This window comes from Cotesia typhae, unplaced genomic scaffold (assembly GCF_013202065.1).
Source record: "Cotesia typhae breed Kobodo isofemale line unplaced genomic scaffold, CoteBio_Ctyphae scaffold_152, whole genome shotgun sequence".
NCBI classification, from domain to species: domain Eukaryota; kingdom Metazoa; phylum Arthropoda; class Insecta; order Hymenoptera; family Braconidae; genus Cotesia; species Cotesia typhae.
In genome coordinates, this window is record NW_027423776.1 from 10,467,898 (window position 1) to 10,495,255 (window position 27,358).

At 29.3% G+C, this 27,358-nt stretch overlaps 1 protein-coding gene across 22 annotated transcripts in view; it reads right to left on the bottom strand.

Annotated features, from left to right (window-relative positions):
• LOC141536125 (uncharacterized) overlaps nucleotides 1-27,358 on the bottom strand; it is a 79,870-nt gene that overhangs the window by 43,829 nt on the left and 8,683 nt on the right. For 2 of the 22 annotated variants that reach the window (XM_074256391.1, XM_074256392.1), the window contains exon 7: nucleotides 7,257-8,260. The exons of 14 other annotated variants lie outside the window; for them this stretch is intronic. In XM_074256391.1, coding sequence (XP_074112492.1) covers nucleotides 7,308-8,260 — 953 coding nt within the window. In that variant the 3' untranslated portion in view covers nucleotides 7,257-7,307. Of the gene's footprint in view, nucleotides 1-4,625; nucleotides 5,405-6,266; nucleotides 6,397-6,518; nucleotides 7,074-7,256; nucleotides 8,261-8,985; nucleotides 9,501-9,596; nucleotides 10,565-10,766; nucleotides 11,070-14,088; nucleotides 14,309-14,404; nucleotides 14,660-15,443; nucleotides 15,562-15,839; nucleotides 16,050-27,358 lie in introns of those variants that run through there. 6 more of the 22 variants (XM_074256396.1, XM_074256405.1, XM_074256412.1 and 3 more) reach the window with 6 other exon arrangements.

The window sequence follows — 27,358 nt, forward strand, 5'->3', positions numbered from 1 at the left end:
CATATTTTTGAACGAAATTTTAATTTGATTTTATTGATATATTTTTTTTTTTTTTTTTTTTTTTTGAAAAATATATAAAAAAATGAACAGTCAGAAAAAAAAGTGAATTTTAATAAATTTTCAAAAAAATTTATAACTTTCTTCTTTTTAATTTTTAATTCTTTAATGTACTTTTCAAAAAAAAAAAAAAAATAAAATAAAAATTTTATCCAAAAAAATGAGAGCCAAAATTATTTCCAATTTTTGAAGGCAAAAAAAAAGCTATCGAAATTTTTTTTTTCCCTTTCACGACATTTTTTATCATAAATGCGCCGTAAAAATAAGCAGAATAAAAAAAATGTTAATTTTTCACCTAAATATAGCCAAAAATAAAATGGACCCCACTTGCCAAAAAAATTTGCATGGATGTGCAAGAAGAAAAAGCCCAAAATATTTTTTGTGCAATATTTTATTATTATTTTCTATAAGAACAATATTTGCGCATGTGCGACAGCAGCGACCTCTTGAAAGAAAAAAATTCAGTGCAATTTAAATTTTGACAATAATATCTTTCTTGTTTGTTAACTTTGTACAATTCAACGACCGGCGTAATGGCGTCTCGGTGAATATTAACCGCGTGTCTCTTGACGTCTTTCCGCCACGTTGTTTGGTAGTCGCAATGCGCGCACTTGAACCTCGGGGGCTTTCCACAGTGATTAACAACGTGGCTCTTCAAATTGTGATAAGTACTGAAGATACTTTTGCAGTTCGAGTTCGGACAGGGATATTTAGATCTGCGCAAGTCTTGTCGCAGCCAAGGCAACAGATTATGTATTTCTTCGTTCCCTGGAACAAATTTATTAATTTTTTTTTTTAATTAGAAAGAATTTAAAAATTTTCTTTTGCAATTACTTTATTCAATTAAACTCGCAAGTAATTAGTTAATTTTAGGGTTTGTTAATTTTTATTTTTAACGTGGCAGTACATCAATAGAGGTTACAGACAGAAACTTCTTGTTCTGGGTGGAGTTTTTTCTGGTGTTTCTTCACGTCTGCGGCCCATTTTGACATGTAGGTGCAGTAGAAACATTTGTACCTCGGTGGTTTGCCACAGTGATACATCATGTGGCTTCGTAAATTGTAGTACAGGCTAAAGGCACTATTGCAATTCAAATTTGGGCATTGGTACTTTGGAGCTCCGGGCTTTGCTCGACGGGAGGCGCCTTTTTTCAATCGCTGAGGCACGAAATTACGAAATGTTATACACTTAAAATCTGAAACAAATTTAAAAAAATTAAAAATAAATAAATTAATTAATTAATAATTAAATATACAAAATTTTCAATTAAGAAAAAAAAAATTATAAATTTTAAGTTAAAGTTTATTTATTAAATAATATTTTTTTTAAATATTATTTTTTTTTTAATTTTTAATATTATTAAAATTAAAAAAATTTTCAATTATATTATTTAAATAAATAAAAAAATAATATTTAAAATTTTACAATTATTACATTAATAATTTAACAACATAAACCATCTGTCCAGTGTGAAGATTTTTCAAATGTTTTTTAATATCCGCGGACCACTTGGACATATACTCGCAATAGGGACATTTAAACCTCGGAGGTTTACCGCAAACAAACTTAAGATGTCGATTTAACTCGTAGTGGTTCGAGTAAGTCTTCCCGCAATTTTTATTCGTACAAGAATAAACAGCGGCGGCAATATTAGATTTTTCTGTTAATTTTCTCACAGGATTGCAGTACTTGGTGTGTTTCTCAAGACCAACCCTAGTAGGAGTCTGGAACAGGCAGTCCGGGCACTTGTACTTCGAAGGTTGTCGACAGGTACTCATGTGCATACTCAAAAGTCGCCGGGTCCGGAATACGCATGCGCAATAGGAGTTCGAGCAGTGGAACAAGATGTTCCGATCTTCTGAGGAGCTTTTTGGAGAAGGCACTGCAAAAGAAAGGCTCTTATGAGGCTTAAATATCGAAAAATTGAAGAAGAAATAACAATTTACATGCGTGTGATGAAATAAAAAGAAGAAACAAAAAATTGTATTTTTTCAAATGATTTTTAATTAATACAGTTGTCATTTTCTAGGATGAGCTCTGCGGCGGTGGTATTTTAAATTGGAGGGAAATTGACAGGCATAAGAACAGTCGGAACAGCGGAATGGCTTGCAGTTCTTTTCGTGGCGCAGTAGTTCGTCTTTGCTGTAAAAAAATTTCCCGCAGTCGAATACGGAACAAGTGTACTTTTCATCTTTTCGGGTCGAAGCGTTCCAAAGCTCGACTATCATCGCCTCCTGGTTCTTGTGCATCCGGTACGCGTGCGATCGAACGTTGGTTATGTTGCTTGTGTCGTAATTACACAAAGAACACTTGTAACGCGGCGGCTGGTTGCAAACACACCCTAAGTGCTTTGCTAACGTTGTTAGTGTTTTAAATATTTTGTTGCAGTTCTTGGTTGGGCACCGAAATGCTGAAACAGAAAAATTTTGGCATTAATTTTAAATTTTTGGAAAATTTAAGAAGAAAAGTTTTAAAAGTGGAAATTGCAGAAAAGTTAGATATTTTTTAGAGTTTTTATTAAAAATAAATCATTATACACAATTCATTTCAGAATGCTTTGCATGAACATGTCGCCGGGTATTTTTACTCCATTTTGACTGATAGGGGCAAAACGGACACTTGAATTTAGGCGGCTTTCCGCAGTAATTGTTAATATGACGGTTTAACTCGGACTGCGAATTATAGACGCTGGAACAATTTTTGTTGGGACATGTGAACCTTTTCACGGTGTTTGCGAACTGGTTCCACTGGTCGATCACTAAAGTTTCTTCGTGCAAGTGAATTGTGTTCGCGTGTCGAACTATGACTGAAGTTTCCCAGGCGTAAAAGGCGCATCTAGAGCACTTGAATCTTGGGACGTTCTTGCAGTCGTTTGTCATGGGTTTCGCGAAAGTTTCTTGAGTTCTTGGTAAAAAATTATCTGAAAAAAAAAAAAAAAGTATTTATTAGAACTTTTACTTTTGTAAATATTTCTTCTTTTAAATGATTTTTAGAAGTTGTAAAATTAACCACATGCTAAAAATTTTTAATTTAACTTAATAATTGGTTGCTTTTAACTGAAACAAATTTTTCCATGATGAAATTTTAGCGTTGGATCAAAAAGTAACTTTGCAAAAAAAAAATTTTGTTAGTTTTTAATTTTATTAAAAATTGTTATTAAAATTTGTTTGCAAAAAGTTTATTAATAATTATCTAAATTGACATTTTTTAAGTTTTAATATAAATTTGTTAAAAAAAAATTTAATTAAAAATTATTTTAACAAAAATTTGTGTGAAAAAATTTTACTAAAAATTTGCTCATTATAAATAAGTACAATTAATATTAATGTGCCTAAAAAAACTGCTCTTATACTTATAACTCTTTTGACAGTTCAACTTCGGACATACAAAATTTCCCAGTGAATTTTCCAAATAATTTTCACCCAAATTTTCCTCAAAATTTTCCCCAAACTTAGACTTGCAAGCATCGTAATATTTATCAACAACAAAAACTTGATAGTGCGGATGAATTTTCTCTATATGTTTCTTTACTATTTTATTGTACTTCGCTTCTTGAGAGCAATAGGGACAACACTTGTACCTCGGCGGCTTGCCACATTGGTAATTAAGATGAGTGACGAAATTCCTGTACTGCTTAAAAACACTGCTGCAGTTATTGTTCGCGCACTGGTACCTCCTGTCCCGCTCCACCAAGTCTATAAAATAAAATTGTTCTAATAGTTAGTCTTCACATTTAAAAAAATCATCTTCAAGGAATTATTCGAATATTAATAACACTCTTTTGAGCTTGGAGTATAACTTTATTTGATAATTCACAAATTCATGTCTTCAAAAAAAATGATTCTTCTTGATTACATTTAATAATAATAATAATAATAATAATAATAATAATAATAATAATAATTTTTAAGGAAGAAATAGCAAATGCTTTTTTTTACTGCGACTTTGTCTTATTATCTATTTTATTTTTAACAGAAAAAAATTATTAGAGCCTCTTGAGTCGATGAAATATATACAAAACAATTATGTGAACAATGATGTGTGTAGTTTTAAATATTTCAACAAAATTTTTAATAGATGTCGCAGTAGTGAATTTTTAACAGTTATATTTATTTAGGCTATTATTAAACAACGTTAAATATTAAAATATATATTTATATATCAATGATAAGTGATTTTAAATCAAAAGCAAAAAAATATAAAAATTATTTAAATTACATCTAGAAAAATTTTTTATTTCTTCTCAAGAAGAAATTTTCAAATAATATTAATTAAAAATGTTTAAATATTTTTTTTTATTCTAAAAAATTGTCATATTTATTTAAGAAAAAAAAATGTCATTTAATTCACTGACAAAAGGATTTATCAACTATTAATAATTTAATTTGTTTGAAAAAAATGATTTAATTGATTTAATTTTAATAAATACTTTTTAGGATTCAATAAAAATTTATTAATTGTTAATATATATTTTTATAAATATTTATTAACTGTTAATAAATATTTTAATAAATTCTGATGTTAAAAAATAATTAATTAGTAGTTAATAAAGCTCATTAAAAATAAACAAATTCTTCTATCAGTGTAATTGTCAAGACATTTCTTCTTAAAAAAAAAAAAAATCCGCTAGATGTCATGAAAAAATAAAAAAAAAATTAAGCAACGACAGTCTGGGTGCCTTTAATAATCCAGACATCGTGATCAGGATGAACATTTCTAACATGGCGCCTGACATCGAACCCAGTTTTAGCGCGGAACTCGCAGTAGGGGCAGCGGAACCGCGGAGGTTTTCCGCACTTGAAGCGGTAGTGCTGAGTAAGATCATTTTTGCTGCTGAATTTTCCGGAGCAATCGGTATTAGGACAAGCGTAGTAGCGCAGTTTTTTGCGCGGGTCCTTCTGCAGTTCCTCTTCGGTTCCAGGAACCTCGGGACCCTTGGAGGAACCGGAGGAACTGGACTGGGGTTCCACGGGTTCTGCCTGTTCGAAAACAGGCTCCGGAACCAGCCGATGCTTCGGCGGGCGACCCGGTCTCTTGGTCAGACCCGAAGTGCGGTCTCTGCTCAGAGGGCCGGGGCGCTGCTGTCGGTCGTGGCGCTTCAGGTGGCGGATAAACAGTCGCCGCACGGGGGATAAGTAGTCGCAGTACGGACACTCGAAGTTCACAGCCTTGCCGCAGGTATTGCGCATGTGCCTGGTCAGGCTCGCCTTGGTCCGGAACACCTCGCTGCAGTTCACGTTCGGGCACTCGTACTTCCAGTAGCGCGGGTTGTCGTTCTTCTCTGACTCTGTTTCTAGAGGGCCTATAAGGCCCAGTCGGATCAATCTCACCACAGGAGTCTTCAGTCCTGAAAAATATTCAGAGAAAAATTTTATTAGTTTTTTTAAATCCAATTTTTTTTTTTTTTATTATTTTTAAGTTAGTTACATTTGCCCGATTTAGGAATTTACATTAGTTTTTTTTTTTTTTTTAATTATTTAGGTTACATATTTTAAAAATAAAATTAATTTTCATTTAAAATTAATTGTGAATTTTTTTTATTTCTTCTTTTCAACTTAAAAAAAATTTCTAAAACTAACTATAGTTAATTATGTTCAACAAAACGAAGAGGACACCGGAACTCGATCTACGCACTCTCCAAAAGTAGTTCCACACATTCCAACGCCACCTAGCGCCGGAACTTCAAATCCTGGTTCTTGGAACTCTGAAAAAAAAACCTAAATTAATAAAATTATTTTTGCATTCTCCCCAAACTAAACTAGAGGAACATAAATCTGAATTGAACCTCAAATTCAAGTACTCCACTTAAATATATTTATTTAATTTTTAACAATAATTTACATTGCTGATTAATAATTATCTATTAATCAATACTCGATAATTAATACTGTTCTATGACGCAAACACTTTTTCCAGGGTGAATGCACCGGATATGCTGCTTGATGTTCGTGGATAGCTTCCCGACGTGATAGCAGTAGGGACACTTGAACCTGGGAGGCTTGTCGCAGAAGTGCTTCAGATGGTAAGTTAAACTGTACTGCTTTTTAAAAGTGCTCCTGCAGTTGAGGTTCGGGCACTGGAACTGGCCTCTAGCCTTGTCCGGCTTGTACAACTCGACCAGAGCGACCACTTCGTTCGGGTGTTGCTTTGAGGTATGCTTTAGAACGTCGTGTTTCCTCGGCGAACGGTAGTAACACTTGGAACACATGAATCTCGGCGGTTTTCCGCACTCAAAGTTTATGTGCTTGGTCAAATTGCTGCGCCACTTGAATACGCGTGCGCAGTTTGTGTTCGGGCAGGGGAACATGTCTTGCGCATGCGCAGCTCCTGTTCCAAGACCTGAAAATAGAACCAGGCAGACGCGGTTAGTATTTTTTAAATGGAATTTTTGTTAATGTTAATGACAATAAAAATTTAATTTAAAATTTATAAAATTGTAATTAATATATTTATTTGTTTACCGTTTAGGATAATTTTAAAATAATTATAAAAATCCTAGAATTATTTTTTTTCAGGTACGTAAAACATGGAGACCTGCTGGTACTTCGGAGGCTTGTCGCACATGTAACTCGTATGATAGTTCAGCGCGTAGAGATTGGAAAAGGCGGCGTTGCAGTCCAGATTGGAACAGACGAACTGGCCAGGAGGTTCCGGCTTTATCAGTTCCGGCGGAACCAATCTTGGATCCGGTTGGGGAACCGGTTGATTGTTCGGCAGGTTCTGCTGCTGATTGATTGCTTCTGTCAGCTGATTAGGATGTTTCGCACTTGCGTGGCGCAACACGTGCTGCTTAAATGGCGACTGGTACTCGCAGCGCGAGCATCTAAAGCGCGGCGATTTTCCGCACTCGTACTTCATGTGGCGGGTTAAATTGCTGCGCCAGTTGAACACTTTTGTGCAGTTCTTGTTCGGACAGTGGAACTCTACAGCGTCCATTGTCATCACACAGTCGTCTCCGCTTTCTAGTTGTAATTTCCGAGGAAACTGCTTTGGGGTCGCTTGAGGACTTTGCCAGTCTGGAAAATACAAAGGGAAATTGTTAGTACTAGTTTCAAGGGTTTTTAATTACAAGTTTTATTATCCCACACCGTAGAGTTAATATTACTGATTTCTTCCTGAAATAAACTTTCTGTTAGACGTTTTTTGTGAAGTTTTATAATTATAAATTATCAAGATTTTTTTTTTTTTAATAATACCAAGGCAATTTTTATTAAATAAAACGAAGATACATAAATAAATATCTTAAAAATTTAAACATTGTAGCGGTCGATAATTTTGACTTTCATACCGGAGTGGAACACACTGATGTGCATAACCATAGGGTTCATTGTTATAGATTGGAAGGTGCATTTAGAGCACTTGTACCTTGTCGGTCCACTGCACTCAATTTTAACATGTTCATTCATATTCATGAGATTTGAAAAAGTTCGCTTGCAATTCGGATTTGGACAACTGAAACAGCGCGGTTTACCACTTTCTTCTTCTTCTTCTTCTTCTTCTTCTTCATCATCATCCAGATCTTCTTCATCCAACACAAAATCCTCATCATCTTCATTGTCAACTTCAACTTCTTCACAAAAATCATCATCTTCATCATCAATTTCTTTTTTTTCAACTTTTTTAACTTTATCTTTTTCTTTATCCGTCAATTTTTCTATAATTTTAACTTTTCCTTTGTCAATAATTTTTCCAATAAACTTTACTTTATTTTTTATAATTTTATCTTTTGCTGGAACTTCTTTTTGTATTTCTTTATTTTTTTCTACCATTGTATCTTTTCTTTTGTCTGCAATTTTATCTGATAATTTTACTTTGTTTACTATCATTTCTTCTTTCTTCTCAACTTTGTTCTTCTCTAAAAATCTTATTATTCCTTTATCAGCAATTTTCCCTAAAATTTTTCCTTTACTGTCTCTGATTTTGTCTTTGTCTTTAATTACTTTCTTTTTTAAATTTTTTCCTTTTTCTTTAACTACCTTCTTCCCCAAATCTTCAACTCTTTCTTCTTGCTCAACAATCAATCCAAAATTACCATCTCTCATTTCTTCTTTAACCTTAAACTTTTCTTCCTCAAACGCCATAATCATTTCACTTTCTATAATCATATTATCATCATCTTCAATTATAATCACAGCAGGATGATCTTTCTTCTCTTCTTTAACCGTCTTTTCTTCATCGACATCCATTCGCTCAATTTTGACTCCTGAAAAACAAAGAAGACAATTTTATTAGAATTTTTTAATAAAAATTTAATATGAATTTTTCTTATTTTTACAGGATAAGATTACAGAAAAATAACCATAACTTGCAACGAAATCCCATAATTCATTTTTGTACCAAAAAATAGAAATTTTCATTTTTTATTTATTATTATATAAATTTTTCCTAAATTAAAAATTTTTATATCTTCAATTAATAATTATTTTTTTTAATTTAAGGCTTGTAGAAAATTTGAATAATCCTTGAAGAAGAAATAAATGATTTGTAAGAAGCTGTTGCTATCAATTCGATCTCTGAATTAATTTTATCTGAAACACAATAATTATTTATAAATAAAAAAAATTTATAAAAATTCTGATTAATAAAAATTTAACATTTCTTCTTTAAAATTTTCCTGAAGATAAAAAAATAATTATTTAAAGAAGATTATAAAAAAAAAATTCTAGCCTAAAAAAAAGCATTAATTAAATTTAATAAAAATTATTTCTTCTTCAAAATTTTCCTAAAAAAAAAAAAAAAAAAAAAAAAAAAAATTATTATTAAAAGAAGAATATAAAAAATTAATTGTCACCTTAAAAAAAAAATATTTAAAGAATTAATTAAATTTAATGACCAAAATTTAATAAAAATTATTTATTTTTGGTATGATAAATTTCTTCCTATGAATAAATAAGATATAATTTACAAAAATACCGAAAAAAAAAAAAAATAATTTCTATGAAATCACAAAAGTGTTTGATCAATATAAATAACTTCGCTTCCAGGATGAACAACTTGAACATGTTTTCGTATGTCAGAACTCCACTTGGAGCAATGATCGCAGTACGGGCACTTGAACCTCGGCGGAGCTCCGCAGGTCTTCATGTGTTTCTTCAGATGAAGCTCGTCCTTAAAAGCGCTACCGCAGCTGACGTTCAAACAAGGAAAGTTTCCAGGCATCCTTGAGTTGTAGCGCTCGACGACCCAGATCTCTTGGTCAGAATGTCGCTTCTTGCAGTGAGTCTTCACGTTGCACTTCATGTGAGACATGTACTCGCAATAAGGACACTGAAACCTGGGAGGCTTTCCGCAGTGGTAATTTATGTGAGTTCCTAAATGCCGCTTTTCCTTGAACACGCTCGAGCAATTCGGGTTCGGACACGGGTACTTCTGGGACCTGGAGTTATCACTGGAGTTCAGTTGCCCAAAAGTCTCGTGCATCATGAAGAATCCCGAGTCGAATCCTGTAAGTACAAGAATTTTTATTGTTAATAATGGAGTTTTTGGGAAGAAATTTTTTTTTTTATGCTTGAAGAAAAAAATTAAAATTTTTTAAAACATTTGTTAATTATTTTTTCATTTTTATTTAACATTACAACTTATTACAGCTATAGATATAATTAATTTTGGAAGTTGAAATTTTTTTGATCAAAAGTTTTTTTTTTTTATTTTAAAAGGCAAAATTATGACAAAAATCACAAATTAAAAAATTTAATACCCTAAAAACAATAAATAACTCCGAAAAAATAGAATTTAAAAAATTATCAACAAAATGGCGGTCTTGTGCGTGAATACTGCTCCTCTAGCGGAGAAGTTTCGAAGCACATTCTTTTTGGAAAGAAGAATAGTGGAAAAATTTAATTTATAAATTGGATTTTTTAGAGTTTTAAATATTAGTTAAGTCCCTCGAGGATGAAATTGTAAAAGATGGATTATTTTTGGTATGTATTCCAACATTTTTATCCAAAATTATCCTTTTCCAAATTTATAAAATTTTTCTAAGAAAATTACTGTGAAGATAATTTTTATTTCTTCATCTAAAAAACAAATTTAAATTCCCAAAAAATAAATTTCTTGTCAAAATAATTCCCATATTTTTTCAAAATAATTTTTTTCTCATTATAAATAACAGTTCCAATTACAAAACTTTAATTTTTTCCTACAAGGAACTTGTTCCTGCAAGACCAAATATTCCCACTCTTTTTTCCTTGAACGACCAATTAGTACTGATAATAAACGGGCTTCCCAACATTCCCACTCCTGTGTTTCCCCGTAGTATTATACAACTCAATAACAGCGTTATCCCCATTAGGATGTTTTCTTCGTGCGTGTTTCTGCACATCGTGTTTATATACAGACTTATAATTACAGTAGACGCACAAGTATCTGGGCGGTTTCCCGCACTCGTGTTTCATGTGAAACCTTAACCGGTACTGATTCGCGTAAGTGCTCCTGCAATTCGGGTTTAAACACGGGTACTTAACCGACGCTGAAGTTTTCTTCTCGACTGCCACTGGATAAACGTACCCTGGAAGAACACAAAAATCACATGTTTTAGTCTCGTTAAATTATTTCTTCTCAATTAAAAAAATTCTTAAATTAAATCTATTAATAAATTATTATTTTTTAACAAATATACAAAAAAAATTCGTGTGAAAATTAGGTCATGTATTTGCAAGTGTTTTCAATATGGTAATTCAAATTATTAAAAGTCTTGAATATTTTTTTACAATTTTCCCTAGGACAGATAAAAGTACACTCGAACTTTATTTCTTCTTTCGCTTTTCCAATTTCAATAACTTTAACTTCTTCTATTGGATGCATTGTCTGAACATGGCGCTCGACGTCTTTGCGCCATTTTGACGCATACTCGCAGTACGGACACTTGTAGCGCGGCGGTTTCTCGCACTGGTACTTCAGATGATACGCCAAATTTTTTTTCCACTTGAAATTTTTGCCGCAACTCGGATTAGGACAGCTAAAATTTCCCATCAACGCGCTCATATTTCTTCTTTTGATTTTTGGCAAAAATTCTGAAAAAATAAAAAAAATAAAAATTATTAGTTATAAAATTTTAATTCAATTAATTTTTTTCAGGGTTGAAAAATTTATGGAAGCTTGATTACTTTTTTTAATTTTTGGTTTTAATGAGAAGCGTTACAACAAAATATCAGATTTTTTTTCTTTACATAAATAAATCAATTATTTTCAAGTTTTGGTTTTTATGTTTTATTTTAGTGTGCCGCGTTATTTGGAACTTTCTTTTTCCCGTGTACTGGCAGTAAGCGCACTGGTACCGCGGCTCAATCCCACACTCCTTGAGGTGCCGCTTCACCGAGCACTCGGAGTTAAAAATTCTTGGACAACTTTGACAGTGGTATTTATTTTTTATCATCACAAATTTTTGGTCTGGAAAAGGCTTCAGTTCTTCGGAGCTCGAGTTCTCGTCGGCGTAATCCAGAGTCAGGAGCGAGCTGGGTAACAAAAAATCTGCAAGCAAAATTATTTTTTGGTTAATTAATTAAATGGAAAAAATATTCCTATAATTAATTGGAAAAAAAAAAACATAAAGATGTTAATTAGTAGAAAGTGAATCGGGAAGCGGAATTAAAATAGTGATTTTACAAATAAATTTTATTTATAAATTTACAATAAATAAATTGCACCTGAGATTTACACTTTTTAGGTCATACACACTTGAAAAAAAAAAAAAAATTTTTTTTTATGTACATTATTTTTAAATTATTTTGTCGAATTAGAAATAGAGCTCAAATTATGACTCAAAGGTTGAAAATATCAGAAAACTGAAAAGAACCTTTTGGATAAAAGATCAAATTTCCTAAAAAAAAAAAATCTCTTATAATTTTTTTTTATCTTTAATATTTACCCCAGAATTTGAACTCAAAAATTTCTTCCCAGTAGATTTAGTCCGACAAATTTGAAATCAAATTTAAAATAAAGATTTAGGCTGAATGATAGGAGATAGAAGAAAATTGACAGAGACCTTTTTTGTAGAGGATTAAATTTTCTACAAAAAAGGTCTCTTATGATTTTTCCGTATTTCCGGTAGTTAGCCCAGAATTTAAAGACTTCAGTGCGTATCAAAAAAATTTATCAATGTCAGTATTTCTTCTTTTCAGTAAAGTGTATTCCAACAATCTTGTTATCAATAATATCGATGGCATAAGTGGTGCAGTTGATATGCCTAGTCCTGATATGCTGGGTGACATTGGAAGTGCGTTTGTAGTGCAAATCGCAGTAGGGACACTTGAACCGTGGTTCCTGACCACACTCGTACTTCAAGTGCCTGGTCAGACTGTAATTATGACTAAAGGAGCTCCCGCACAAATTTGGACAGACGAATTTTTTGGTCGGCGCGTTATCCAGGCACTTGTACCTTACTGGCTCGCCAACCTCGTTCAGAAAATCTGAAAAACCCAGTATTTATTATTGTTAGTAAGTATCTTAAAACTTATAATTTTATCTTCAAGAAGACAACATTTATAACTCGCTAATTTGACGTGCATCAAGAGAAAAATCATCTTAATTTATTTAAAAATATTTTACAGAAGTTTTATAATTGTGTTCTAGGAATTCCATTGCTTTCTGGGCTTATAGCTCCCCAGAGTGTCTAAAAAGTAAGGCTTCATATTTCTGTGCCTCCTTTTTGTGTGATCAACAACATTGCCCGCGCGCTTCGCCATGTAAGGGCAATATGGACACTTGAACCTCGGAGATAAACCACACTCGTACTTCAGATGATTTTTTAGTGTTAACTCATGGGCATACACACTTGGACAATTTGGACACTTAATCTTAACCTGCACAGCGTTAAATCTTCTTTTTCTTCTCAAGAAACCTGAAACAAAATTAAGAAAATTTTTTATTGTAATAAAATTAAAACTAAACAATCTTACCATGCACTTAAACAGGTAAAGTGCTTTAAAAATTATTTTTTTATTGACAATTTTAATTTTTTTTAATTATTTTTTAGGTCTAGATTATTTTTAAAAAATTATGTCAAGAAAAATTAATTAAAAATTATAAAATTTTTTAAAAATAATTTTTTTAATTTAAATTATCTTTAAAAATTATAATAATTTTATTGACAAAAAATAACACAGTAATACTTAAATTAAATTTACATTTTTTTTTAATTATTTAATTAATCGATAAAAAATTATTAAGAAATAAATTCAGTCTTGCAACACTTAGCAATATCAACAACATAAACTTGAAGACCCGGGTGAATTTTCCTGACATGTGCGCGAACATTAGACGAATGTCTAGTGCGATAGGTGCAGTAGGGGCAATTGAACCTGGGCATTTGTCCGCACTCGAACTTCAAATGATACTGAAGATTATGTTTCCGACTGAAGACACTTTGGCAATTGCTGCAGGGGTACTTTGGAGCACTGGGATCGCTCTGGCTGACGCGACGAGGTCTTCGCTGGAACCACACAGTGTCTTCGATATCTGTAAAATAAAAAATAAAATTCTTCTTAATTTAAGTACCAAAAATTTTCAATTAATTTTTTTTAAATTATTTAAATTAATATTATGATTAATTTTTAGACAAAATTATGAGGGATGAATAAAAAAGCTGTTAATTGTTTCAATTATATTCTTACTATTGCTGTAAAATATCAATGACATAGATCTCCTTGTCCGGATGTTGTCTTCTTACATGCGCGCGGACATTTGAAGTGTGTCGCGTCCTGTAACTGCAGTACGGACAATTGAATCTTGGAGATTGGCCGCAAACGTACTTCAAGTGTTGCTGCAAGTTCCAGGACCAGTTGAACATCCCGCCGCACTTCGGGCAAATGTGAACTCCGCGGCGCGACTCACGCGTGTTCCGCTGCGGCTGGTAAAATTTTAAATCTGTAAAAAAAAAATTTTTTTAATATTTCTTCCCGAAAATATTTCTTCTTAAATTTTTTATTTTTTAATTTTAAAGCAAGTAATAATTTTAAAAAAAATTTAATTTTTTTTTGCAATTAATTAATTGTTTTTTATTTAATTTTTTATAAATTAAATTATCGGTAATTTTCAGGGTTGAAAATGTCAACGGCGTAAACTCTGGTCCCGGGGTGCTTCCTGAGGACATGCGCACGCGTATTGGACACATGGCGGGACCGATAGACGCAGTAGGGGCAGCAGAACCTCGGCAATTGGTTGCAGACGAATTTCTTGTGGTAGCACAGGTTGTCTTTCCGGTTGAAGACGCTTGTGCATTGGTCGCACGGGAACCTCGGCTTTTCCGACCAATCTAAGACAGAATAAAGAAAATTAAGCTTCTTTTCTGGAGAATAGAAATTTTTGGGATTAATTTTATTTTTAAGTTTAATTTTATTTAAACAGGTACAGGCTTTTTAGCGCTATCGAGACTTGTGGCCTCTGGTGTCGATCACAAACACTTGCGAGCCCGGGTGGATTCGCCGGATGTGTCTTTTTACGTTTGAAGTGTGCTTTGCTGCGTAGGGACAGTGCGGACATCGCAACTGCGGCAACACTCCGCAGTCGTAGTTCACGTGCTTCCAGTGGTACGTTTTGCTGTACATGTTTCCGCACTTGGGGCATGGAAACTTTAGGCCTTCGTCTGTCATTACGCCGCCCAGCGCTATAACATTTTTAAAGAAAATTATTGAGAAAATATTTTTTATTCGAGGGAAGAAATATAAAAGTATAATTTTTTTTTAATTTGACACTGAAATTTTTAAAAAATTCATTTTTTAAATTATTAAATTGTTTTTTTAATAATTTTTTAAACTTAAATTATTTTTTAAAAATTGTATCAAAAAAAATTTATCCAAAAATTCATTTTTAAAAATTGTAAAATTTTTTTTTAGGCCTAAATTATTAAAAAAAAATTATCAAATTTGTTTAGAATCATTTTTAAGGCCTAGATTATTTTTAAAAATTTTTTTCAAGAAAAATTTATTCAAAAGTTTATTTTTAAAAATTGTAAAATTTTTTTCAATAATTTATTAGACCTAAATTGTTTAAAAAAAATTTCTTCTTTAAAAATAAAATTTTTTAACCCTTGATTATTTTAAAAAAAACTTCCATTTTTTTAAAATAATTTTTTTCACCTAAATTATATTTATAAAAAAAGATAGTCTTCTAATTTCAGTGTCATTTTAAAATCAGAATAATTATTTATTTTATTTATTTACACAATAAATTACTTTTCTAAAATAAATTTAGCAATTTATACACATTAGCGTAATTAAATAAATATATTACTAATAATAATTAAAATATTTTATTGACTAATATTAATAAATTTTTCAGGACAATATACATCATGTACATAAACTTCACAGCCAAGATGCCTCCTCTGAATATGTTTTCTAATATTAGTAGTCTTCTTAGACATCAAGTGACAGTAAGGGCACTTATACCTAGGCGGTAGGCCGCACTCCCATCGTATGTGAAAATTAAGGTTGGCTTTTCGGTTAAACACACTGTTGCATTTATCGCAGGGATATTTAGAGCCCGGAGATTTGTTTCCTTGCTTTCCTGTAAATTATATTACTTCATCAATTTAAAAAAAAAAAAAAAAAACTAGGGAAGAAAAAAAACTAGAGAAGAAACAACTGGCTTAGCGGTTAGTAGCGCATGAAATGGAGTCTCTTAACAAGATGGCGGAAGAGAAGAGGAGTGAGTAATTTTTTAACGAAATAAATTTATTAATTTAATACAACTTGAATAATAATTAAATTTAATAAGAATTATAATTTACTATCAACTAGTGTGACGTGAGCTGTCATAGGCGTCAACCAAGAAGACATCCCTACCCTTGTGAGCCCTGCGAACGTGGACGTACATGTTCGAGGAATTATTTGAGCATCTATTGCAATAAGGACAAAGAAACCGCGGAGCTTGTCCGCACATGAAACGCAAGTGTTTTCTCATATCGCCGTAATTTTTGTAACTACGATTGCACTTTGGACACGAGTACCGAAGACTAGAGTCCTTCTGCGGCCCACTAGCCGCGGAACCTGTAACTGACCAATGAAAATTGTTAGTTGGCAAGAGCGAAGACTGTCAAAACAATGGAACATGCTGAGAAGCTATTAATAGTACAGAAAATAACTTAGAGGTCTATAGGGGCGTCCAAGGTGAAGTCGATAGTGATTAGACCTGCATGCTGAGTTCGGATGTGCCGCGACATGTTCGACACAAACGCTGTTAAGTAACTACAGTTCGGACATTGGAATATTCGCGTGTTCCGGCAAGCCTTTGGGTTCTTTAGACAGTACTTGGAACGGTGCTGAACAAGGCTGTTGTATTTTTCGTATTTCTTCGCACAGAACTGACAAGTAAATTTTTCTTCTTCTTCTTCTGATTTATCTTCTAAATTTTTTGGATTTTTTTTACTCAATATTTCTTCACTGATTTTTATTTGATCTGTAAGTAATCAAAAGGATTATAATTACTCAGTTTGCTTGATGAAGAAATTTATTTTACACGAGCAAAAGCATTCACAAGCCTAATAAATTGCTAAAGATAAAGAAGAAATGATATGGATGATTTTAATTATGTTTTAAATTTTTTTTTTTTGAGGTATTTCTTCTTTTGGTTCCTGGAACTGCAATGTAGTTCTTTGTATTTTTCGTATTTCTTCTCGCAGAACTGAGTAAATTTTTTTTCTTCTTCAAATTTATCTTCTAAATTTTTTGGATTTTTTTTTAGTCAATATTTCTTCACTGATTTTTATTTGATCTGTAAGTAATCAAAAGGATTATAATTTCTCAGTTTGTTTGGTGAAGAAATATATACAAGCCTAAAAAATTGCTAAAGAAAAAGAAGAAATGATATGGATGATTTAAATTTTTTATTCCTATATTTAAAGATATTTCTTCTTTCGGTTCTTAGAACGGCAACGCAGTTCTTCAGTTAACCTAAAAATATCTATACTAATTTTATTTTTAAAAAATAATTTATAATTTATACTTACTATAGAAAATTAATTTTATCTTATAAAATATAATTTAAGAAGAAATTTGGAAGGAAGAAAAGGTGAAATTTTTTAAAAGTTTATTTATTAGAAATTACAACTCAGAGTATATTTATTTTCAAACTCAGTAAAAAATTATTTGTTACATAATATTTTTTTTAATAACGAAGAACATATTGTAATTGTTACATAAATTTATAAATTTATAATATAATTTAAAAAAAATAAAAACAAAGAAGAAATATCTTTAAGATATAAAATTTAAATAATAAAATAAAAATAACAACTTTAATATTTTTTTCTTTTAGAATATTAGCACTTATATCTAATTGCGTTATATAAGAAAATTTATAACAAAAATAAAAAATTATTTTGATAGTTTCATTAAAATCTAAGTCACAGAAATAAAAACACTAGATGATTAATATGATTAATGACTGCAAGATTAGAAATCAACCACCAGAGACTCATAAATATTAATAATAAATATTTCTTATCATAAAAATATTTTATCGTAAGGCAGTGTAAAAAAAGCCCCAAGTCAAAGTCTCGGGTGATTTCTTCTGACCTAAACTTAAAAAAAAAAAAAAAAAAAAACAACTCTTATGTTTGTCGCAAACGCTAATAGCCAACCCGGGTGCTCGAATTGCTCTGAAAAAATAAGTACGGGTACTTAATTAACTGCTTCGCAGTTGGTCTTGCTCCTGAAGACTAATTTCTTCGAAGTTCTTCATCTTCTCTTGCTTTGTTTTCTTGTTCCTGTGTAAAAATCATTTTGAACTCGTTTGATTGGCTTGTAATTTGTTTTTTAGGTCACTCCGGGTTGGCTCCAGGAAGTTTCTACTTTAACAACTGGAAAAAAAATATCTCATGATTTATTTCTTCCCAAAAAGTAAAGAAAAAAAAATTAATTTAGACTTTGGATCAAATTTTGAATTTTTGATCAAAATTAAGTAAATTTTTTTTATAATTTACTTCTTAATAATAATAATAATAATAATAATAATAATAATAATAATAATAATAACTAGAAACTTTAAAATCATCATGTGACTACTGTGACTTGTGAATTATAAATAAATAAAATTTAACCAAAGTCATTACTTAATAAAGCCAAATTACACTGTACTTTCTTAAATATTGACGTTTTTGAAAATATAAGCTCATCCCGATGTTATACTCATCAATAGCTTTCATTTGAGTACCCACATGCATTTTTTATATATTTTTCATATATACATATATATAATATATATAAATATATGAAAAATTGATGTGGGTACTCAAATGAAAGGTCTCGATGAGTGTAATGTCGGGATGAGCTTAGATCTTTAAAAATGTCAATAGTTCACAAGATACAAGGTCATATCTTCAGTATTATTATTATTATTATTATTATTGCCAGAAAATTTAGAAAAAAAAAAATATTAATAATAAGTAAGTACATGAAGGTTCTGCTGAGGATGAAAACTACGAATATGTTTTTTGATTCCACCACTCCAATTGGACTCCTTGGGGCAGTACGGACACTTGTACTTTGGCGGTTTTTGGCACTGATAATTGATGTGCCGAGTGAGGTCCGCCTTGTACTTGTAGACTCTGGTGCAATGGGGATTGGGACAGACAAAGTTCCCGGTTTGCTTTTTGGTGGTGATGCTCAGCTCGATGACGTTTATTTGATCGGTAGGATGCCGGCTCGCGGCGTGATTCAACACGTAGCTCTTCCAGGGCGACTGGTAATTGCAATGGGAGCACATGTACCGTGGAGGCTTCCCACACTCGTAATTCATGTGCTTGGTTAAGTTATTCTTCCACTTATAGACGCTATTGCAGTTCGGGTTGGGACACCGGTACTCCACGGGCTTGACCGTTACGCCAGAAGAGGAGGCCAGCGGGTCCTGCTTTATTTGCTTAGGTTTCATCTTCAAGCTAGTCTGTATCTGAGATAATCTGTATACTGAAACCAGCAAACAAGGCAATTCTTTCGTTATATTGGGCTTTGGAACGGGCAAGTTCTAAGGGATTAAGGCTAGCTTTATGCACAAGCGGTAAGTCATGCTTTATTTCACTACTGATCTAATAAAAAAAAAATATGTTGATTTTTTGTGTAGATTTTTCTTTTTCAGGGTTTTTTTTTTTTTTTTTTTTTTTTTTTTTTTTTTTTTTTATTTACAGGCCCATATTTCTTCTTTTGAAATTTTCAAGAGTTGTTACCGCAATTTTTAATTTTTTTTTTTTGTGTAATTTTGTGAGTTTGGTAAAATATTTATCTTCAGTGTTGATATCTGGAAGAAATTTTTAAATTAGAAAAGAAGAATATAGTTTTTGTTAGACGTTCAAAAAATTTAATAATAAAATTGAAAAAAATTTTTTTCATTAATTTATTTAAAAAATACATTCAATTTAATTAAAAAAAAATTATTTTTAAAAAAACATCAGCTTTGAATAAAAAAAAATTAATTCAATTAAAAAAATATATTTAATTAATTAAAAACAAATTAATAAATAAAATCAATAAAAAAAAAATCTATAATTTATTTAATTAAAGAAGAAAGAAATTTTTTATAAAATTAAAGAAGAAATAAAATCTGTATGCAAAAATTTAATTTCAAGAGCGACAAAATGGCGATCATAAATAAAAATGGCCGCTCAGTAACCTTAAAAAAAAAACGTCTAACAATCCCTAAAATTCTTCACATATAAAATAGCAATTAAGGATTTAAAATTAAATTTATTTAATACAAATAATTAAATTAATAACAGATAAATTTCTTAAAAATCGAGGTTATGAATTTCATCGAGCAAGTGAAGAAGTCTCTGGAACAGCGACAGACTCTTGGAAGATATCAGACATTTTTGCTACCAAATCTTGGATTCATGGAAGTGTCTTATACTACGATAACATTCGTCATCGTTCTCGCCTGCAAGCATATTAATAATAATTATTATCTGTTCTTAATTTTCAGCCAAAAATTTCTTCAGTAAGATAATTTTTTACCGTGGAACTGATTTTTTTATAGCATTTCTTCAGCGAAGAAATTTTATCATCAGAGTTTGTTGATCTTACAAGCGATAATTTATTTTTAAAATAATTTATGTCAACAGATTATATTATTATCATCTTAGATGGATGTTATCTTTAATAACTTGTAAGAAGATTATGGAATTTTTCTTTTATTTTTAGATTTTAATTATGTAATATTTAATAAATTAAAAAATTTTTTTAAATAATTAAAAAAAAATGAATTTATTTGCTTAAAAAAAAAAAAAAAAAAAAAATGACTAAAAATTTTTAAGAAGTAAAACGCTGAAGCTTAAATTAAAAAAAAAAAAAAAAAATTTACTGCATCCGGAATCTGGATTTTGTAGCTCTTATCGTTGACAATCGCTCCCAATTTTCTTCAGCTGCTCTGTAACCAGACGGGGTTCCAATAAAACGCCTCCAGCTTCTTCAAAATTTATTTATTCATTAAAATTAAATTTACAGGGGATAAATATCTATATTTTATTTTTTTATATATTCTTCACAATAAGATAAACATCATAAATATATCATATCTCAACAGTCTAATAGTGCTATCAGTACTTAGAATAAAAATAAAAATAATAATTTATATAAAACTTTTTAAATAAAATGACTCCAGTTAGTAAAATTTCAAAAGTTTAATACTTGATTTGTTTTAGATTTAATTTGTAACAGCCTGATCTTTGCTTGTAAAAATATATTATCTATCTCTAATTAAATATAGAATTTATTTATGTATATTTGTAAATATATATATATATATATATATATATATATAAGAGTCATATATTTGGCATTTATTTTTGGCAGTTTTGTGATTCCATTCACAATTCTACGGACTCTTTTACAATGCCCTCTGTTACTTTTAATTAATATATTTAAAAAAATCCCGATGGTTAATAAATATTGTGAAGTTTGAATTTTAATAATATTTCTTCAAAAGAAATTTTTGAGAAGTACTTTTTGGTAAGAAAATTTAGATTTATTTATAATTTAGTCTTTAGATCAATATTCTTCTTAAAAATTATTTAAAATTGTTTTTTTTGGGATTTAAATTTTTTAAATTACTTATAAGAGATATAAAATTTTTTCATCATGCCCAGCATGGATTTTCTATAAAATAGTCAAATTAACAAATGTCTGACATTTTTTTTTAATAAAAAAAAAAATGATTAAATTTAAAAAAAAAAGTCTAAAATTTTAAAAAATTAATAAAATAATTTTTAATTTTTCTTCTTTAATAATATTTCAAAAAAGAAAAAAATCTACAACAAAATAACAAATTTTATAAAAAAAAAAAATTTTTCTATTTATTCTTTAAATAAAAATAAATTTCTTCAATATTAATTTAAAAAAATTTTCAAAATTGCATATAAAAACAAAGTTAAATATATCTTCTTTAAATATAAATTAATTTCTTTAATATTAATAAAGAAAATTCTTAAAAATTTCAATATTTCTTCTTTAAAAAAAAATTAACTTGAATAATAACACAAAAAATTATTTAAAATTTGATATTAAAATAATTTAAATATTTCTTCTTTAAAAAAAAAAATTAATTTCTTCAATAATTAAAAAATTTTATATTTTTTCTTTGAATAAAAATTTAATTCTTCAAAAATTATTGCACAAAAAATTTTTAAGTTCTTTTGATAAAAAAAAATCTTTTAAATTCTTTAAAAAAAAAAAAATGACTAGAATTTTCTACTAAAAAAAAAAAAAAAAATGTAAAATTGAATAAATAAAAATATCAGACAATTTCCAAAAAAAAAAAAAAAAAAAAATTTGAAAAATTCAAACTTCTCAGCAATAAATAAAAAAAAATATAAATAAAGAAGAAATAAGAGGGTTATTTGGTGAAAGCAGTGCCGCCGTGAATGTTGAGAATGTGCTGCTTGAGATGATCCGGTCTGCAGAAGTATTTCCCGCAGAGCGTACAGGTGAAGGTGTACCTGGATCCGAGTCCCCCGCACTCGTACCTCGAGTGTCTGGTGAGGGAAGACCGCGAGCGGTACCCGCGGCCGCACATCACGCACCGAAAGCGCAGTTCCCCTGGGGAGCCGGCCTCCGTAGTCCCGGGACTCGCTGTAAGCATACACAGGGAGGAAATCCTCTGTTTATATATCAAGTACCTCAGTACAGCAAAATAGGGGATGATCAAATGTTCCTTGTTTAATTATTATCAGTGATTTAATTACCACCCCAAAATTTTTTTCATATTTTTAATATCTTGGATTTATCGTCTGTGATTATAAGCTCGGCCAAGCGCCAGTTTGTTTTGACTTTGCACAAATTAAATAAAGTAAAATTTAATAAAATTTATTTCCAAAAAAATAATTCTAAAATTAATTTAATGAAAAATTTTGAATTGAATAAAAAAATCTAATTTTAATTTCAATAAAAAAATTTTTTTTTAATGCAAAGTCTCACAATTATTTCAGGCTGTTATTTACATGCTGCCCCATAAAAAAAAAAAAAAAAATATATTTATATATTAGTTAATTTTTACACCGTGGTACAACCCAACGTATTAATTTCAATTAAAATTTAATTTCAATTTAATTTAAAATTCAATCATCTATTTCTTCTTTTTAAATTTAATTACATTTATCCTTACATCCCTTACAGTAATATTTTACACCCTCGTTAATACGAATGACAGAATTATTTAATAAAATATTTATTATTAATTTTAATCTTATTTCATTTGGGGAATTTGTACATCTTCTCCTTGAAGTGATCAACGCTGGTGAGGTCCAGCGAGCCGTCGGAAGCCTGCTCAGGAAAGCACTCGGCTATGTGTCTCATTAACCCGCCTCTATACTTGTAACTTTTGCCACAGCTAGGACAAGCGAGTCTGCGATAATCTGTCATCGGGTGAAGCTGACCCGCCGAGGAAGCTGCTCCTGATATTCGGTGTACAACTGCAAGCATCCAGATGAGAGCTTTGTCATCTCGGCCCAATTAATCACCGACAATTTGCCGTCTCTTTTTTTTCTTAGTGTTAGTAAGTTTTAAAAAAATCGACTTTAATTAATTTAAAATTAAAAAAAAAATTTTTTAGCAAAAAAAATTCAATTAAAAATTTGAAAAAATTTTTTAAAGTAAAAAAAAAATTTTTTTAATTGAAGAAACATTTTTTAAATTAATTAAATCGATTTTTTTGTCCCAAATTAAAAGCTAATGATCCTGAAAGCGGATTGAGGATAATAAATAAAAAGATTTTATAATTTATTTTTTTTTTTTTGTAAATTTATTAAATGATGCTGATCTAGTTGATGATGATCCATAGTTGGTACAATTGAAGAAATATTTCAAATTAAAAAAAAAAAAAAAAAAAAATTATTATTAATGAAATTTAGTTAAAAAATCGAAGTGTAAAATTATTTGCTGACCCCATGAAGATGATTGGTGTGAAGAAATGTGAAACGTTCTTGAAGATTGGAGAGCGAATCTTCTTGATGAATTTACAGATGATTTTTTTTTTTTTTTTTTTTTTTTAAATGACTATTTAGTCTGAAAATTAATTGAATTTAAAACGCGGGGCGAAGAAAATAAAACAATTTTTTTATAGACAATTTTGTTTGGTTTATTTCGGCGAGGGCCTGACAATTTTGATGTACAATTATAAAAACGCGTACAATTATTAAACGAGTGACTCTAATTTATTTTAAAATAAATAACAATAATAAATAAAAAATAAAAAAATTAACAAAATTTTTGGTGACTTGAAACAATTTTAAAAAAATTTCTATGGAACTTTGCGTCACAATTTTTAATTTAAAATTGAATAAAAAAAAAATATAATTTGCATACTTGTGACGGAAAGTTCCAGGAAAGAGCTACTCCTCTTAAATGTGGGTGCTGCTGTTGGATGGATCCTCAACCTTCGGACCGCAAAATACTCATGCAACTTACAGTCACACAACGAAGGAAGAAATCTAGTGAAGAAATAAATAAATTAATTAGACAATCGATAATTAATTGCATGAAAAATTCCCAGGCGCCTTGAGAATTATTCACAGAAATTAATTACTGATTGGTTAATTAATTATTTAACTGACAATGGAATTTTAGCAGCTCATTCAAGCTAGTCATTCATTCTGAGGCGAGCTGGAAGGTAACTTATTAAGACAATTTGTTAAAATAATTTTAAATATACAATTCAACAATAAATATTCATTCATGGTGGATTTGGGGAGTAAGTGGGGGGTGAGGAGAGGAATTATTGAAAACTACACCGAGAATGATTTTTAAAATTAAAAAAAAAAAAAAAAAAAAAAAAATTGAAAAATTTTAAAATCTGTAAAAATTAAAACATTCTTGGTGTAATTAATAAATAAATAATTAAAGGTCACCCTGTACGCCGATACAACGTACAAGATTAAATACTTACGTGAAAAAAATTTTACCTTTTATTTATTAATTAATTAATATAAAATATTAATTAATTGTTTAATTTTTTTAGACATCATCTTCTTTTTAAAAATTGACACAGCTGTGGATAAAAAATAAAATTAAACACAAATTTGAAGAAATTCTGAAAAATAGAAAAAAAAAAAAAAAAATTAAATGATAACTAAAAAAAAAAAAAAATGATAAGATTAGACGATGTTACAAAGTTCATAAAATTCAAAAGATTTTTAAAATTAAACATTGTAAATAATTATATAAAATAAAATCCTGAAAGAAGAAATATTTTAAAAAATTTTTACAAGTTTGAAATATTGAAATATTGAATAAATAAATAAATTGTAAATAAATAGCCAAGGTATGACTGATTACCAATAGACCACCAATATAATACATTACCAAGAGGTGAATGAACTCTGTTGAGTGATGCGTGATGGTATCTGAATGTTGGACTAGAAAAAACTCTCTAAAACCGGAGAGTTCTTTTCTTCTTGACAATTACCCGAATAAATACACTTCTTCCATTCCATCGACTTACGCACGTGAAAGTCATTATTTTAAACCGGACTCTAGAATAAATCAAGCGAGCTAGCTCAAGCACTGATTTTAATAATAGAGAATGAGTTTAAGATCCTGGCTTTCAAGCTGGCGATACAAAGGAAGATTTTTTTTTTGATGATTTCTTCAGCTGTTGAGAGAAAAGATTTTATTTAAAATGGATAGATTTTACACTTTCGAATTTAACTACAGTTATTAATTCAAGAAGAAAAAGTCTTGCTTTGAATTAATACTGCAGAATAAATTTCGAAATTTTTTGCTGAAAAATTTTAAATTACATTTTTAAAAAAATTTTTAAACGTTCAATTTAAATAAAATAAATTTCAGATGTTGGTTTAAAATTTAGCTGGAAAAATTTGTTATAAAAAAAATTTTATAATTAATTTTTGCAGAACAAGTTTTGAAACTTTGCTGAAAAAATTTAATTAATTAATACAAGACATATTTTAAAAATTTGATGATATTCCATTGAATTGTTTCTAATTTAACTGTAAAAATTCAAATTCATTCAAGAAAAAAAAAGTTCTAGAATTAATTTGTACAGAATAAATTTTAAAACTTAGCTGGAAGAAAAAAATTGCATCAAATATTAAACACATTTTTTAAAATAAAAAATCAATTTAAATGCATAATAATTGAAATAAATTGTGCAATTTAGTAAAATGAAATCCATTGAAGTGTTTCAAATTTAACTGTAAAAATTAATTGAAGAAAAATTCTAAAATTAATTTTTGCAGAATAAATTTTCAAACGAAGCTGGAAGAAAATTAAATTAGATACAAAAAAATTTTAAATAATTAGAATACAGAAAATCTGTAACTAATTATACGGTAAGTTGAAGATCAATTGAAGCGTTTCAAATTTAACTGTAAAAATTCATTGAAGAAAAATTCTATAATTAATTATTACAGAATAAATTGTGAAACTAAACTGGAAGAAATTTTTATATTAAATATACAAGAAAAAAAATTAGAATACAGAAAAAGTCTGTATCTAATTTATAAAATTGTTTATAAAAAATCCAATGGGGTTTCAAATTTAACTGGAAAAATTAATTGAAGATAAAATGATCTAGAATTAATTTTTGCAGAATAAATTATGAAAGTTTAGACTGAAAAAAAAATATTGCAATTAAAAATACAAAACAATTTTAAAAATTTGCTTAGAGTACAGAAAAAGTCTGAAACTCTTTACAAGAAAAAGATGAAAAAATCTTCTAGTCTTCTTTCCTGAAAATAAGAACAAAAAATACAAATATAATTTCAAATTTAACTGTAGTTAATTAAAGATTCATAAAAATAAATAGAATCTTAAATTAATTTCCAGAATAAATTATGAAAGTTGCAATAAAAATTTTCAAACACACAAAAATCGGTCGCGCAAGCGCAATTTCATTTCAATCTCTCACTCATTCAACAAAAATCAAGCAAACAAAATTACAAAATTCAATAAATAAAATTGACAATTAAAAATTGAAATAAAAAAAATCTTACCAATACCAATTACCTTTTTTACCTTACCAAAGTTACCTTTTACCTTATTACCTCTTACCAATTACCTTATACCTCAAAAATTCCAAGCGCAGCAACTTGAACAAAAGGCCCAAGTCGCGCATTGAAAAGCAGGATCAGCCAGAGCGCAAAAGGCGCACTGGCACTCTTCATTCTTCTTTCTTCTCTCTTGAAAAATTTCCATTGAAAAAAATTGACTAAAGAGTGAAAAGGTCAGCTGAGACTTAAACAAGAAATGGCTCATTTAAATTAGCGCCCGATTCACTCTTTCTCTTCTTCGCCTTCTTCATCTTCTTCCCTAGACACTGGGGTAAATACACGAAGCATAAGCAATGAACATGGTCATGAAATACAAATATGACAGTTCAAAAAAAAAAAAAAATTAAAAAAAAAATATATAAAAATACAATACCAATTAACAATCGATATAAAATAATTGTTTACAATATTTTGTTTAAAATTAATTAATTCTAACAATATTATTATGTACCATAGGGCTAATATGGACATTATAAATGTATGTATGAATTATAATATCAATATTAATAACAATAATTATAATAAATTCATATATACATGATGAAAAAATATGCAGTACATTTAAATGTAATATATGAGTTAATAAACAATTGATGTATATGCGTTACGAACAAATAAGCGAGTTATGTACACGTGGGTTAGTAGAAAATATTAATTAATATTTATAAATATTTTTTTTTAAATATTTATAATATTATCAACTGATTTATATTTTAATAATAAATATGTATGTAGTTTAGGGACGTGTTTACTTGCTACAAAATTAACAAACTCTCAAGGGTCTTACCACCACCACGATAATTTTGTAGG